This window comes from Sarcophilus harrisii, chromosome 3 (assembly GCF_902635505.1).
Source record: "Sarcophilus harrisii chromosome 3, mSarHar1.11, whole genome shotgun sequence".
NCBI classification, from domain to species: domain Eukaryota; kingdom Metazoa; phylum Chordata; class Mammalia; order Dasyuromorphia; family Dasyuridae; genus Sarcophilus; species Sarcophilus harrisii.
In genome coordinates this window covers 166,479,031-166,493,195 of record NC_045428.1, presented here as the reverse complement: position 1 = coordinate 166,493,195, position 14,165 = coordinate 166,479,031, and the positions used below count along the sequence as shown (strand labels likewise).

The following is a 14,165-nucleotide window of genomic DNA, read 5'->3' as shown; positions in this document are numbered from 1 at the left end:
TAAAACTTCTTGTGTGGAAGCATTCCTTAAAAAGCATTTATTATTATTATTTTTTTTTTTTAGGAGCCTGGCCTGTTCTTATAGATGATTTTGTAGAATATGCACGACCAGTTGTCACAAAAGGAAAGCGTAGTACCTTCTAATCCTAATTATAAAACCGAACTGAAATTACAATCTGAATTACATCAGGTAATGAAGACATTTTGGCCAATAACTATGTCTATGGTTACTGATTTCAGTAGTCATGGTGTGCCACTGATCCAACTGCATTCACCACTTCTACTCTTCTTCAAGAAAATGATGCTGATTCATGGACGCTGTAAGAAGTTGCTCAGAAAATAGCCCAGGATGCTTTGGACTCTATTGGGAATTGATAATTGTATTGGTTCTATCATTTGGTGAGAGATAACTGCATGATTTACACTTAGGAAAATTTAACTAGAGCCCATTTTAATTAAAACTGCACAGCATGTCATTCAGCTCATGATCTAAGGTGAACTAACACCAGCAGTTACTACTGTAATTAGAGATTATAGTACTTACATATTTAAAAGCAGTATTTGTGGTATGAATTAAGTCCCTATATAAATTTAAGTAGTAGGTTATATTTTTATACAAGTCAAAATTGTTAAAAGTATTTACCCTGATGATCATGATCTTGTAATGACCTCTTACTGACACTTTTATACTTGGTGCCAGTATACTAGATTATATTTTTTTATGTCAATTTGCCAGCTCTAATTTTTTTTTGTTTTAATTTTCTTAAATGTTCACCTGAAATCATTTAATAATTATAATATCTCCACTTCAATTTGCATAGTGATGGCCACACTTCAGGCTATGATTTAAGGAAAAAATTTTTTTAGATTGTTTACAAATCAGCAGGCATCCTTTATTTTTTGAAAAGTATTTTTTATTTCTTGAACTTCTTGAAAAGTACTTAAAGTCTGTTTTGTTCACAAATTGATTTTTTTTACATTACATTTAAAATAATATTTTTCCATTAAAAAAATACTTCTTTATTAGTTGTGAATTTTGGATTCCTAGATCAAGTAAGCCGATTTTGTTCAACCATCCATAATATATATGATATATCTCAACTAAAGTCATTTTTATAAATTGTACATATTTGAAAACTAAAATATTATGATAATCTGGAACATAATAGTGTTTGTTTTTTTCTGGGGGGAGGGAATCCCTCTGATTTGAGTGGACAGACTTAACTTTGCACTATGTTATCCTTTGTTTTTCACTTTATCCCAGTCACCACTATAGCACCAAGATAAATTATTTTTCCAAGGCATAAATAATGCCTGAGAATTTCTTTTGCTCCCCTATTGGGAAAGAACTGGCTTATAATTGAGATTCCTACCTCAGCTTTGATCAGAGGACACACATTCATACATGATTTTCACAGTACAGTTCTTACTTTACTTGGCTAGCTACAATTTGAACTTACATATTTGAGGGATTAATTTTTTTAAATGATCCTTTTAAAAAAAGGATTTAACACAAGTTTTCTTTAGTTAACTATAAATATATAAAATACAAATTGTATAAAATACAAAATACTTATAAAAAATTATATCATTCCTGAGAAACTTTTTATCAATCTGATGTTCGACTTGATGTTGCTAAAGTGTGAACTGGTACTGCTTTGGATTAGAATTCTTCTAAGAAAAGCAACTTGGTTCTACTGGGAAAAAACAGTTATTGGAACAGGAACCCCAGTACCATAGTTGTAGTCCCTGCCTTTGCTATTTAAGAGTTTTGTGATTTTTAGACAAATTACTTAACCCCTCTGTGCTTCAGGCCTCTCCTTCCCAAGATGAGGTTTCCGAGAAGGTGACTAGTAGTAAGATGACTTTCAGCTCTGGCATTTTAGTCTCTTGTTTTTTCTGCTATGCAACTCACACAATTCACAACCACCACCCTTAAAAGAAATATTCTTCAAATGTAGCATTTTCCCCTACAATAATTATCAGAATATCAATGAAATTAGAAGACTATTAAAAGAATTATATCCATTATTTGCACTCTTCCACTGTTTGAGTTTAAATCATGCATGCTATTAAAGTGGTGGCTTGGGGGAGGGGAAAAAGGGAAAAGCTTGTATTTATTTGTTTCATTTGTACAGATTTCCTGTGCTAAGTTGTTAAGAAACATCTAAATAAATCATTGTGTGTATTTGTTTTTGAGAGTTGTTTTGTTTTCAAAATACCATATAGAGGAGATTCATATTTTTAGCGTTGATAACTTAATAACGTCTCAGATATCTTCCAGCTTTATCATTCTTTTCTGCTTTGGATTAATTTATATATTAATTGCTTAGATATTTGCCACTAGATGTCAGTATCTCTGTCTTTTGTAACAGGAGTGAGGCGGAATGAAGAGTTCAGTAAGAACCAGCAGATTTCCTTAAATACATTTTAATCTAATTTAATGGACTTCTTTAAATCATGTAAATATAGTTTGAAGATTTATTTTTAATATGAAAAACACTTTCACAGATACAGCAAAACTATTAAAAGTAATTTGTAATAAAATAATTGTTGATATTTGAGATTGATAGCCATCCTTAAATTAGATGCATTCAGTATTTTGATGCATTCCAAATTGTCATTAGTTTGAGCTCACATCTTCATTATTTTGCATTACCTGTTTCACATTTTTTTTTTCCTTCCTACTCCATGGACTATTTAAAAAATAAGAAAAATTTGAAAAATATTTCATAGGTCAGATTTTTCAATATATTAGTTTGCCAAACTTTTTGTTTCTTTTTAAACTGAGGGATTATTCTTAGAGGGTGGGGGAGGAATAATAAGTTAAAATGTTGGTGATGTAAAAAACAGGATATCAGTAAAATGTATTTTTAAAAAAAAGATTATTTAATAGTAATAAAAATATTTGACTGTAAGATTTTGTTCTGTGGTGTTTGTTTTTGTTTTTGTTTTTGCCAACCAACAAACTACTCTTTTGCTCTAAACCCATTTCTCAGATGATGTCAATAAGGTGTGAGAGGACTTCCCAGAGGAATTGGGAACATAAATCCAGAAGGCAAGAATACAGTTCTTTTTCAAATGAAATATCTCAAAGATGAGAATAAGTTTGGATTAGTACTTGAGTAGAGCCAGTATTCCTATTCAAGGCCTTTTAAATGATTTTTTTCATATACTTTTGCCCTTTTTTATTTTTTTATTTTTGCTGAGGCAATTGGGATTAAGTGACTTTCCCAGGATCACACAGCTAGTACTTTTGCCTTTTAAACAAAAGGAAGAATGAAACAGTTCCTCAATTCATGGAGCTTCTTTTGGCAAGTTTTAACCCTGGTTTCTAAGATTAAGTAACAACTTCCCTAAAACAATTCTTTTCTCTTCTTCTTTCTGATCCTATCCCACTACCTAAAATTCAAAAAAACAGGGTTTGCATATGATGGATTTTCCTAATTTTTCTCCACCCTCTCAGACCCTACTTTAATGCTTGATTTGGAATCCTTTAATCCATTAAACTGGTCAGTTAACCCCTAAGGCTGCTTTTAGGAGCATTTGCAAAGATGGAAAAATGGATGTATATTGGACACTAGTATTATGGGCCAGAACTCTGACCTTGAAACAAGGATGCTTACAACATACTAAGTGGAATTGAGGAGACAATGGTTATCTAGTTTAGCATGGTTCAGTATGATTGATTTAATCCTACAACAAATAATGGTTTCCTAGTGATTGGTATAAACCAATATAATAATTGGTTTATACTCAGTGTAAGAGCATATAAACTAGGAGCCTCAGCTAGGTTGATTAGGAGCTAGAGATTGAGAGGCAGAGAAGACAAAGGACTAGAGATAGGCCAGAGCTTAAGCTCTCAGAACCAAGGGGAGAATTCAATTTGATCTTCAATCTTCCTGGTGGCTGGCCTGGCTTCCTGCACTTCCCCCACTAAGACCAAGGCCAGACTGAAAGGCTCTCCAGAAAGCTGCCCAGCATCAGGCAAAGAGATAATAAAGGGTTTGGACTTTTAACCCCTGGCTACTCTTCTGGTGATTACTGAGCTGAAACAAAGGCTGTCCCAGAGACCCCAAGAAAACAGAACAGAGAACATTACACACTAGTAGTATATTTCTAAAAACATATTAATATTTTCCTGCCCTTGAAATTTTAAGTTAAGTAGAAATGTTGAGTAAGTTGAAGTAAGTTGATATGTTAAGTAGAGTCAGCTGCTTTGGTAGGTGATTGTTTCCCCTTTGTTGGAGGTCTTTCCAAAAGGTTGAATGGGCATTTGATGATCATGTCATAAGATAATGGTGTCACTCAACTAGAAACATGTCTTTTGTGATATGTTGACTTTGAAAACCACAAGTTGATATATACATATATGCAAATGTATATATGTAAATAATTTTATTTATTTTTAAAAACATTTTCCAAATGTTTTAATCTGATTTGGTCAGCACCTCAAGACTTTGGTCTGAGTCCAGGCTTCAGTGTTCCTTTGTATCCAGAGCCTCTATTTTTTTTATTTTTTTGAGTTATAATGATGAATTGGATAGCAACTCAGAAATTCTGTAAATTTGGAAGCATATTCAGAAGAGGAAATCAAGCTTAATGTTCTGGATGCGGAGTATGCCTATTTATTTAAAAGTGCTATTAAAAAATGTAAATGTAAAAAATGTAAAGCCAAACTGGGGTAATAGAAATTATAATATGGCTATAGAAAAAAAAGGCATCCTCAAAAGCAAACTGGTATCTGTAAATGCTACTGGACCAACCACTGGCTTCTAGGTACTTTTATTGTTGGACCTTTCTAAAGGAGCTCAGTGGCAAAGCAAATAGATCGTTGAGGTCTAAAGTCAAAAAGACCCTAGTTTAAATTCACTTTCAGACACTAGCTGTGTGGATCCTGGGCAAGTTAATTAATTTTTATTTGCTTCAGCTTCTTCAACTGTAAAATGAGGATAACAATAACACCTACTTTCCAGGATTGTGAAGATAAAATGAGATAATTGTGCTTAGCACAATGTCTGGCAAGTAGCAAGTACTTAAATGCTTGATTCCTTCCTTTCTCTCAACCTTATTTAAGGGCTATGTTTATAGTGAATTTCCTTCTAGAGCTGCAAACTGGTAAAAGCAGTACCTTTAATAGTAACTCTTTTAACAGTAACAGAATTTTGAAGGAATATATTCCAATTAAGGCTTGAAGTTCTGGGATAAGGGAAAGAGAGCTAATCATATGAAGGACTTATCAGGATCCTAAGAGTACTGAGTCAGAAGGGAAGATAAAGACAAAGAGAATGATAGTTAGAAGTCTTTTATTTATAGCAGTTGGAATTGTAATATTGAAACAAACAAATGAGTTATTTCCATTTGCAATTAGCTTTCTCTTTAAATTTCCTTTTTAAAAAATAATTCTATAAGTTTAAAAAAATAAATTTTTAACATTCTTAATTTTTTTTAGAGTTTCAAATTCTTCCCTGCCTTCCTTTCACTTCTCTACTTACTGGAAAAGCAGGCAATATTATATAAATTATATGTGTAAAGACAAAACGTATTTCTATATTGACCATGTTACAAAAAAAAAAATTAAAGACCAGGAAATATAAAAAAAAAAAAAAAACCACGTATGTTCCAATCTGCATTCAGAGCTCATCAGTTCTTTTTCTGGAAGTAAATAACATTTTTCATTCTTATGATAGCATTGGAATGATTGTGAATGGTTATCATGATAGGATTAGCTAAGTCTTTCACAATTTCACAAGTCATTACAATATTGCTGTTACTGTGTACAAAGTTCTGGTTCTTCTCACTTCACATTGCATTAGTTCATATGTCTTCCCAAGTTTTTCCAAAAATATCCTGCTCATCATTTCTTATAGCACATTTATTCCATCATAATTATATACTGCAGCTTATTCAGTCACTCCCCAAATGATGGACATCCTCTCAATTTTCATTGCTTTAATTGGAAAAAAATTGCATAAATATTTTGTACTTCTATACTTTGATTTGATTTCTTTGGTCCCTTTAATTTCTTTGGAAATAATGGTATTGGTGGATGAAAGAGTATGCACAGTTTTATAGCCCTTTGAGCATAGTTTCAAATTGTTCTCCAGATTGGTTGGATCAGTTCACAACTCCACCAACAATGTCCCTATTTTCCCACATCCTTTTCAGTATTTATAATTTTCCCTTTCTGTCATGTTAGCCAATGTTAGGTGTGAGGTGGTACCTCAGACTTGTTTTAATGTGCATTTCTGCAATGAATAATGATTTAGAGCATTTTTTCATGTAACTTGATAGCTTTGATTTCTTTTTCTGAAAACTGTCTATTTATATCCTTTAATCATTCTTCAACCGAGGAATGGTTCTTATTTTTATAAATCTGGCTCAGTTCCTGACATATTTGAAGAAATGAGGCCTTTATCAGGGAAAGTTGCTATAAAAGAATTACCCCAGTTTCCTGCTTTCCTTCTAGTTTTAGCTGCATTGATTTTATTTATGCAAAATCTTTTAAATTTCATGTTATCAAAATTATCCATTTTACTTTATATGACCCTTTCTATTTCTTTTTTTGGTCATAAACTCTTCATATATATATATATATATATATATATATATATATATATGGTAGGTAAAATTTTCCATGCTCCCCTAATTTGTTTATGACATCACATTTGTGTCTAAGTTATATAACCCATTTTGATCTTATTTTGACATTGGGAGTGTTGGTTTATACTTAGTTTCTGCCAAACTACTTTCCAGTTTTCCCATTTGTCAAATGGTGAATTTTTCCCCAAAAGCTTGAATCTTTGGATTTGCCAAACACTAAATTGTATACCTAATCTATTCCACAGATCTAATACTTTATTTCTTAAGCAGTATAAGATTATATATATTTGATGCTTACCACTTAGTAATATAGTTTGACATCAGATAGTGTTAGGTTACTTCCTTTACATTTTTTAACTGATTCACTTGATATTCTTGATCTTTTTTGATCCTGTTAAATTTTGTTATTATTGGCTTCCAGCTCTGTAAAATAACTCTTTGGTAATTTAATGGTATGACACTGAATAAATAAATTAATCCACATAGAATTGTCATTTTTATTATATTGGCTTGATGTACCCTTGGGCAACTAATATTTCTCCAAGTCAGGCAAGTTTCTTAAAAGACATGATAATAAATCTTTAAGTCTGAACTTAGTTAAGAGAAATAAAGAAACAAACAAATAAAAATATTGCTGATTATTGTTTTGAGGTGGATGCAGTCAATGAACATTTGCAGACCAAAAAAACCCTTTAATACTGATAAGGTATTACTTTCAACTTGTTCTAGCAAATAGTTATACTTTGAATTATTGATTTATACACTGAGTGGATTCATGAAAGTTTAGTATGATTTTTAATAATTTAAATATAGTCCCCTTCTAATTAATTATAATCCCATAAAGGTATAAATCACTCATTGCCTTTTCTACAGCAACAGTTTCCAAAGAGGGAAACTATTCTAAATGTATGTAGTTAAAGCAAATCAAAACTAAAAAGAAGATATTTTTTAAAAACACCATTCAGATCTTTCTGGGTCTTGAGTAACTGAAGACTCTTCAGCAGAGTTCTTCCTTCATGTGGCAGGGACAGCCACTAAAAGAAGTTTATATTAAAGAACATGGCACTTCAGTATTCTTACTATTTAAAAGTAAAGTGAAAAAATGCTAGGATTTAGAAACATTTTCTCATTGGCTGATATGTAAGAGGTGGCACCTGCAAGGCCAGAAAAGGAGTGCCTTTCCATATAGAGTAAGTCCCTGACAGTGATACAATGACCAATATAAATGTCAGAAGAGCAGACAGAAAGCAAAGGAAGCACCAAAGGCTTAGTTAGGGTTCAGCAGCTGTAAAAGCAAAATAAAAAAGAAAAGAAAAAATAAAAAAAAAAAAGAAAGAAAGAAAAAGAAAAAAAGAAAGTAGCCAGGACACAGACCTCAAGATGGACAAATTTAAGGCTGCTCTGCTCCTGGGGTGTGTGGGAGATGCTCTTGGTTACAGGAACATCAGTCGGGAAAACAGTATGTTAGGCCCCCAAATCCAGGAGGAATTGAAAGAACTTGGAGGACTAGAGAAACTTGTGCTTTCAGCAGAAAAATGGCCAGTGAGTGACAACACCTTCATGCACGTGGCAACAGCAGAGGCTCTCACCACAGGTAAAGTTGGAATTATCCAACCCAGGCTGGTAAGGAAAAAAGAAAAACAAAATAGCCACGTTGATATTGGATTTCTTGAAATAAGCCTTGGGAACAGAGTGCAGTTAAAAGCCTAAATTGCCTTTCATCTGGTGGTGTTACCTGATGCCGCTGCTAAAAGTGGCAGTTTAATATACACCAGTGCCCCACAACAAATTATATATGTGGTATATCATATTTCTCCTGCAGTGTCTCCCTGGATAGTGAGTATTTTTTTTTTTTTTTACTAGCTAGACAGTCATTTTTTTGTTTTGTTTTGTTTTTTAAAATAGTATCTTTCTTGCTTTCCTCCCCTCCCCCTTTTACAAGATTAAACAAACCAATTCATATAAAAGGCAGAAAATTATCAGAACTCCAACAAAGACTTTTTGGGGATATTTTGCCTCTATTTTCCTCTGTAGAAAATAAGCTTTCTGGATATGAATTTGTTTCAGAACAAGAAAAAATAAAGAAATTCAAATAATAGGTCTATTTAAAAGAAATTGCTTCAGGGGTTATTTCTTATCCAAAGGATATAGCATTATAAAATTCCCAATGGAGTAAGGATATAATTTACCATATCAAAAATCTAGCTAAAACAGATACCAGCTTGGTTATTGCTTGTTACTTAGAAATAAAATGCTCTTAAATGTTGTGATTTTTTTTGTTAACATACCTTTACAGGCTGAATTTTCAAAGTTACTTTTGACCATGAACATATGATAGATTGCACCAAGGATTCTAAAATCACAGGCTGTTTACATAAGTTTATAGGGGAATATATAAATGTGAAGTACATTTTTCAAAAGGCATTTTAAAAAAATAAAACAATCAAATTTAATTAAATAATTAAAATCAAACCATTCGTAATTAAAATCAGAACATCTTTACAAATTAAAATTTTTGAGCACGTACTAAGTCAATGAAATCTCAATTAAGCAATTTACTTCATGGTTGTAGCTACTGCTGACAAGCTAAATTTAGTTTTAATGGTCATTGTATGGGAATGCTGATACATACTTGTGAGCTTATTCAGTGATGATGTGGTTCAACATAATTCTTGGTTCTTGAATATTCACCTATATTCCACTGATCTGTAAGTTCTACATAATGAAATAGTACAGTAGAACTATTAATAGAACTTTTAAAATATTGAACAAATTCCTGGAGAGTACTTGAGGAGTTTTAAAACAGGAAAAGAAATTATATTTAGGCCATATACATTTGTACATACTGTAAATTTGAATGTCATTTGCACTGTTTTCCATGGAGTTGTATATGTCAGTGTCCTCATATATATTTTTCAGTATTGATACTAATGCTTTCATTTTTAAATTGTTAGGGTATACAAAACATTACTATCTTAGCTCATTTTTCTGATGACTAGGCCCTACTTAGATGTGTCTGGGTGCTTTTTGTTGGTGATAACATTCCACTCCTCTTTTTAACAATATGCTTACATGAGAATGTCAAGTAGAAATCAGAAAAATTTTAGAAAATTTCTTAGCTGTTCTTTAAGAATGAAGAATATGTTTCCTAAATAAGATTCTGTCTTCTATTATAAAAGCTAAATTGCCATTACTGTTCTTATGATTACACTTTCCTCTTTTAAGCCTCACATAATATTTATAATATTTCATTTTATAGCTTTCTTGATTCTGTGGTTCTATAGTTTTGAGTGTTATAGATCTGAGTTCAAATCTTTTCCCCACTGTTGTCTATAGAAGCTTCTTGAGAAAAGAAACTTTGTTTTATCTGTACTTTGTATTTTCTTCTCTTCCCAGAAACTACCCAGGATACTAAATGTTTGTTTTGTTTTTTACATTTATTCTACTTTCAATTTATGAAATAAAATAAGCATTTCTGAAACCTAGTATAATAAAGTGATTACAAGCGAAACTACAAAGTTACTATGTTCAACTTGCTATTCCTTTTAAATATATAACAAAGTTTATAATGTAATTTTTTTTTTCCTTTTTTTCCTTCCCTTCCCCCTTCTCTAGAGATGGTCACCATTAGACACAAATACACACATGCACATATATGTATGTGCATTTGTGTGTATATCTATAAATATATATATACATATATATGTTTATGTAAAATTATTCTATACATACATCTATTAGTTCTTTCTCTGGATACAGAGAACATCTTTTTTCATATGTCCTTTTAGTTAATTTGTTTATTTATATTAGTCAAATAAATTATTTGAGTAAAGTCATTCTTAAAACAATATTGCTGTTGCTGTATACAAATGTTCTCTTGGTTCTCATTGTTCTATGAGTAAAACATAAAAATTGAAAGTGATCCTGGAAGTGATCCTTTCTATTGAAGCTTAATATTAATAAATGACGACTTCAATAATAAAACTAAAAATTCCCTCTCGTGATTTCTCATGGAAAAATTGGTTTCTAAATAGCCAATCCTCTTAAAGAAATAGATTGTAGTTGTTATAAGATTTTTACTCTGGTTACCTTAGTTCATCCAAATGATTAGTTTAACCTGTTATGCACAAACTGTGATTTTGAAACCTGGTTCTCTGATGAAAAATAAAAAAAGTAAGATTAGAACTCTTACTAGTCCTTATACAAAGTGATAAGATAACATGGTATCTTGAAATAGATTTTTTTTCTTTCCTAAAAAAGCCACAATCTTATACCAAATATAAGAACAAAATTATAAGGCTTTCATGAGGAATCACTGTTCTTCATATCACATTTTGAGTTAAATTCAGAATTTAAAATAAAGAGGCTGGAAACTTCAGAGAATTTTATCTCTTGCCTTTCAAATAAATATTGTTATATAATCTGAAGTTAGGAACTTTGATTTTTATCTATTGTCACCAATTTTGGAGGAGTGATTTTACCAATATCAAACAATGTTACAATTGGTGACTCTCCTTCCTGGATTGATACCCAAAACATCTGTTTAACTTAGAGAACAGCTTAAGAACAGCATAATTTTCTTTCTTCTCTTCTCTCTGCCCTTCTGTGGCTGAAGGGACCAAAGGTTGTCCAGTGTAGAACATTGTGCTGAGCAATGAGTGAAATACTTTATCAAGAAGTACTAATTAGTAGCTTTCTTAACGTATGGTACCATTTCCATGCAGTTCCTTTTCCTGGTCTCTTATTGGGAGAAAAATGGGTTTCATTCTCATCTCTCTGATTCTTATGGATGACTTAACCATATGTTCTTGTTCAGTTGTTTTTCAATCATGACTGACTCTTTTTGACCTCATTTTGGGGGTCCTTGGTAATTTACTTGCTATTTACTTCTCTAGCTCTTTTGACAGTTGAGGAAACTGAGACAAACAGGGTTAAGCGACTTACCCAGGGTTACATAGCTGGTAAGTGTGCCAGATTTGAATTCAGGATGATAAGTTTTTCTGACTCCAAGCTGGGTGCTTTATCTACTTCACCATTTAGCTGCCCCATATAACCATAGAAGGTCTTCCGAATTCACATCCTACCAGGGGGCTTGCGCTCTCTCTATCCCTAGTTTTGATTAATTCTCAAAGTTCCAGATAAACTAGACCTGTGATCTTTCAAATATTGGCAAAAGGTATGTCATAGGTGATTGTACTGGGGAAATCACAGATTTTTCCTTGAAAACAAAGTTGCATACTTTTTGGATATATAGGACAAAGCCAAACATTTACTTCAATACTTTGATAGGTTTATGGGAATTCATTGGTATGAGTCCTCTTTTCAGTGATACAGACTCAGTCCATCCATATGTCTGCCTGTCCTTTTTATTCATACCTATATTCTTCCTTGGAAGGCTACATAAAAAGCCCTTTTTTGTGGTGGCAAGGATCTGGAAATTAAATGGATGTCTATCAGTTGGGAAATGGCGATTAAGTTATGAAATATTAATGTAATGGAATATTATTGTTCTATAAGAAATGATGAATAGGCTGGTTTCAGAAAAGCCTGGAGAGATTTACAAGAACTGATACTAAGGAATGAGTGGAACCAAGAGAACTTTGTGCACAGTAACAAGTCTGTGTGATGATCAGTTGTGATGGACTTGGCTCTTTTCAACAATGAGGTAATTCAAGGCATTTTCAATAGACTTATGATGGAAAGAGCCATCTGCATCTAGAACAGAATTATGGAGCCTGAATGTGGATCAAAGCATAGTATTTTCATTTTTTTTTGGTGGTGGTGTTTGTTTGCTTGTGTTTTTTTTTTTTCTCCTTTTAGTCTGATTTTTCTTGTATAACATAATGAATATGGAAATTCATTTAGAAAAATTGTACATGTCTAGCCTATAAAGGATTACTTACTATCTAAGGGAGGGAGGAGAGAGGAAGGGATGGAGAAAAAATTAGAGCACAAGGTTTTACAAAGGTGAATGTTGAAAACTATCTTTGCTTGTATGTGGAAAAATAAAGAGCATATTCTACACAAAATGCTCTATTCACTTGTTACAATGAATGGTGAATCCCAATGTCTTCTAGTTATCTCTCATTCAAGATACATGACCAGTCCATCTTTCCCCCCAGTTATATATCTCACTGATGACTCCTTTATGCTGATGCTGTTTCTCAGTACTTCAGTAGTAGTATGTTATAGCCTGCCACTCCCCTGACCTTCAATTTTATTTTATTTTTTCTTTTCTTTTTTGTTACATTTTTAGTTTCAAACTTTCTCCTTCCCTCCCTTTTTCCCTCTTCACCCCTCACTAGAGAAGGTGACCTTTAGTTTTAATTCTTTAATTTCAAAAAAAATATTCCTTTACCCTCTTTGAAGTGGTTAGACTGCTGGTATGGAAAATTGCATATGTTGTCAGATTCTGTTAAGATGTTGAATGGTTTTGATGAATTGCTTTCCCCCCTTTATTTTATTTGTCATAAAGTAATATCTTGGTGGCTTGGGGAGAGGAATATATTTGGAAATAGATTAGGACAACTAGAGATGGCCCTAGATGCAGGGGGAGACCTTGACCTTTTTAAGCTAAGCTCTTCAACAGGTATCAGTTTGAGGACACATTACCTTTAATCACTAGCTAATTGGTCTTGGCTCCTGGTCTATGCCCTCAAATAGATCCTTTAAGTCCTTGCTCTAATTATATTAATTTATATTATTTAATTATATTATTATTTATATTACATTTATTAAAATTTTTATCTAGTGAATAAAGTATGAACTTCAGATCTTGGCATTTAATAGCATCAAGTCTGGCTTTATTTTACATTTACTATCTAACTTTATACTGTTTCCTTTCAAACTGGAGTATTCTCTGCCTTTCCAGTCTATTTCTCTGAAGTATTCAAACTCCAATTTGAAGAAAAACAGTATAAAGTGTTTGTTTTCATTCAGTTGTGATCACATTTTAGGTTTTCTTGGCAGAAATACTGACATGGTTTGCCATTTCCTTCTTTGACTCATTTGACAGATGAAGGAACTGAGGCAAACAGGGTAAAGTGACTTGGTCAGGATCACACATAAGAAGTGTTTGAGGCAGGATTTGAACTCAGGGAAAGGATTCTTTCTGACTCTAAGTCTGACATTCTATCCACTATATCATCTCAATGCCTTTTTCTCTCTCCATGCCTTTGCTTATTCCGTACTCTATAACTACTTCCATCTTTTGAAATCTCTGCCTGTCTCCCCTCAGGAGCCAATTCAGATGATACCTCTTCTTTAAAGCCTTCTTTAACACCCAATTGTCCAAAAAGAACATAAGTCTTCCTCAGATTTCACCTTTGTCCCTTGACTTTTGCACCTGTCAAAAGCTTTATTTTATCACCATTATCTGTGTATATATGGTTTCTACCAAGTAGATTGTAAGCTCCTTGAGAATAGGACCATTGCCATATGTATATGGCATATATTTCTGATGCTTTGCAAGATTGCCTTCTGTATAAAAAGTGTTGAATCAATATTAAATTGGATTTTTAAAATAAAATATATAAACAATTTTGAAATGGATTAAGCTTTCCC

At 32.4% G+C, this 14,165-nt stretch overlaps 2 protein-coding genes across 10 annotated transcripts in view; both read left to right on the top strand.

The window, feature by feature from the left end:
* Positions 1–2,192, top strand: part of DCUN1D2 (defective in cullin neddylation 1 domain containing 2) — a 33,132-nt gene extending 30,940 nt beyond the window's left edge. For all 8 annotated transcript variants that reach the window (XM_031958755.1, XM_023500465.2, XM_012546207.3 and 5 more), the window contains exon 7: positions 64–2,192. In XM_031958755.1, coding sequence (XP_031814615.1) covers positions 64–143 — 80 coding nt within the window. In that variant the 3' untranslated portion in view covers positions 144–2,192. The remainder of the gene's footprint in view (positions 1–63) is intronic.
* Positions 2,193–7,830: 5,638 nt separating this feature from the next.
* The window catches only part of ADPRHL1 (ADP-ribosylhydrolase like 1), a 72,868-nt gene continuing 66,533 nt past the window's right edge, over positions 7,831–14,165 (top strand). The window contains exon 1 of one of the 2 annotated variants that reach the window (XM_031958752.1): positions 7,831–8,196. In XM_031958752.1, coding sequence (XP_031814612.1) covers positions 7,983–8,196 — 214 coding nt within the window. In that variant the 5' untranslated portion in view covers positions 7,831–7,982. The remainder of the gene's footprint in view (positions 8,197–14,165) is intronic. The other variant, XM_003765710.2, reaches the window with a different exon arrangement.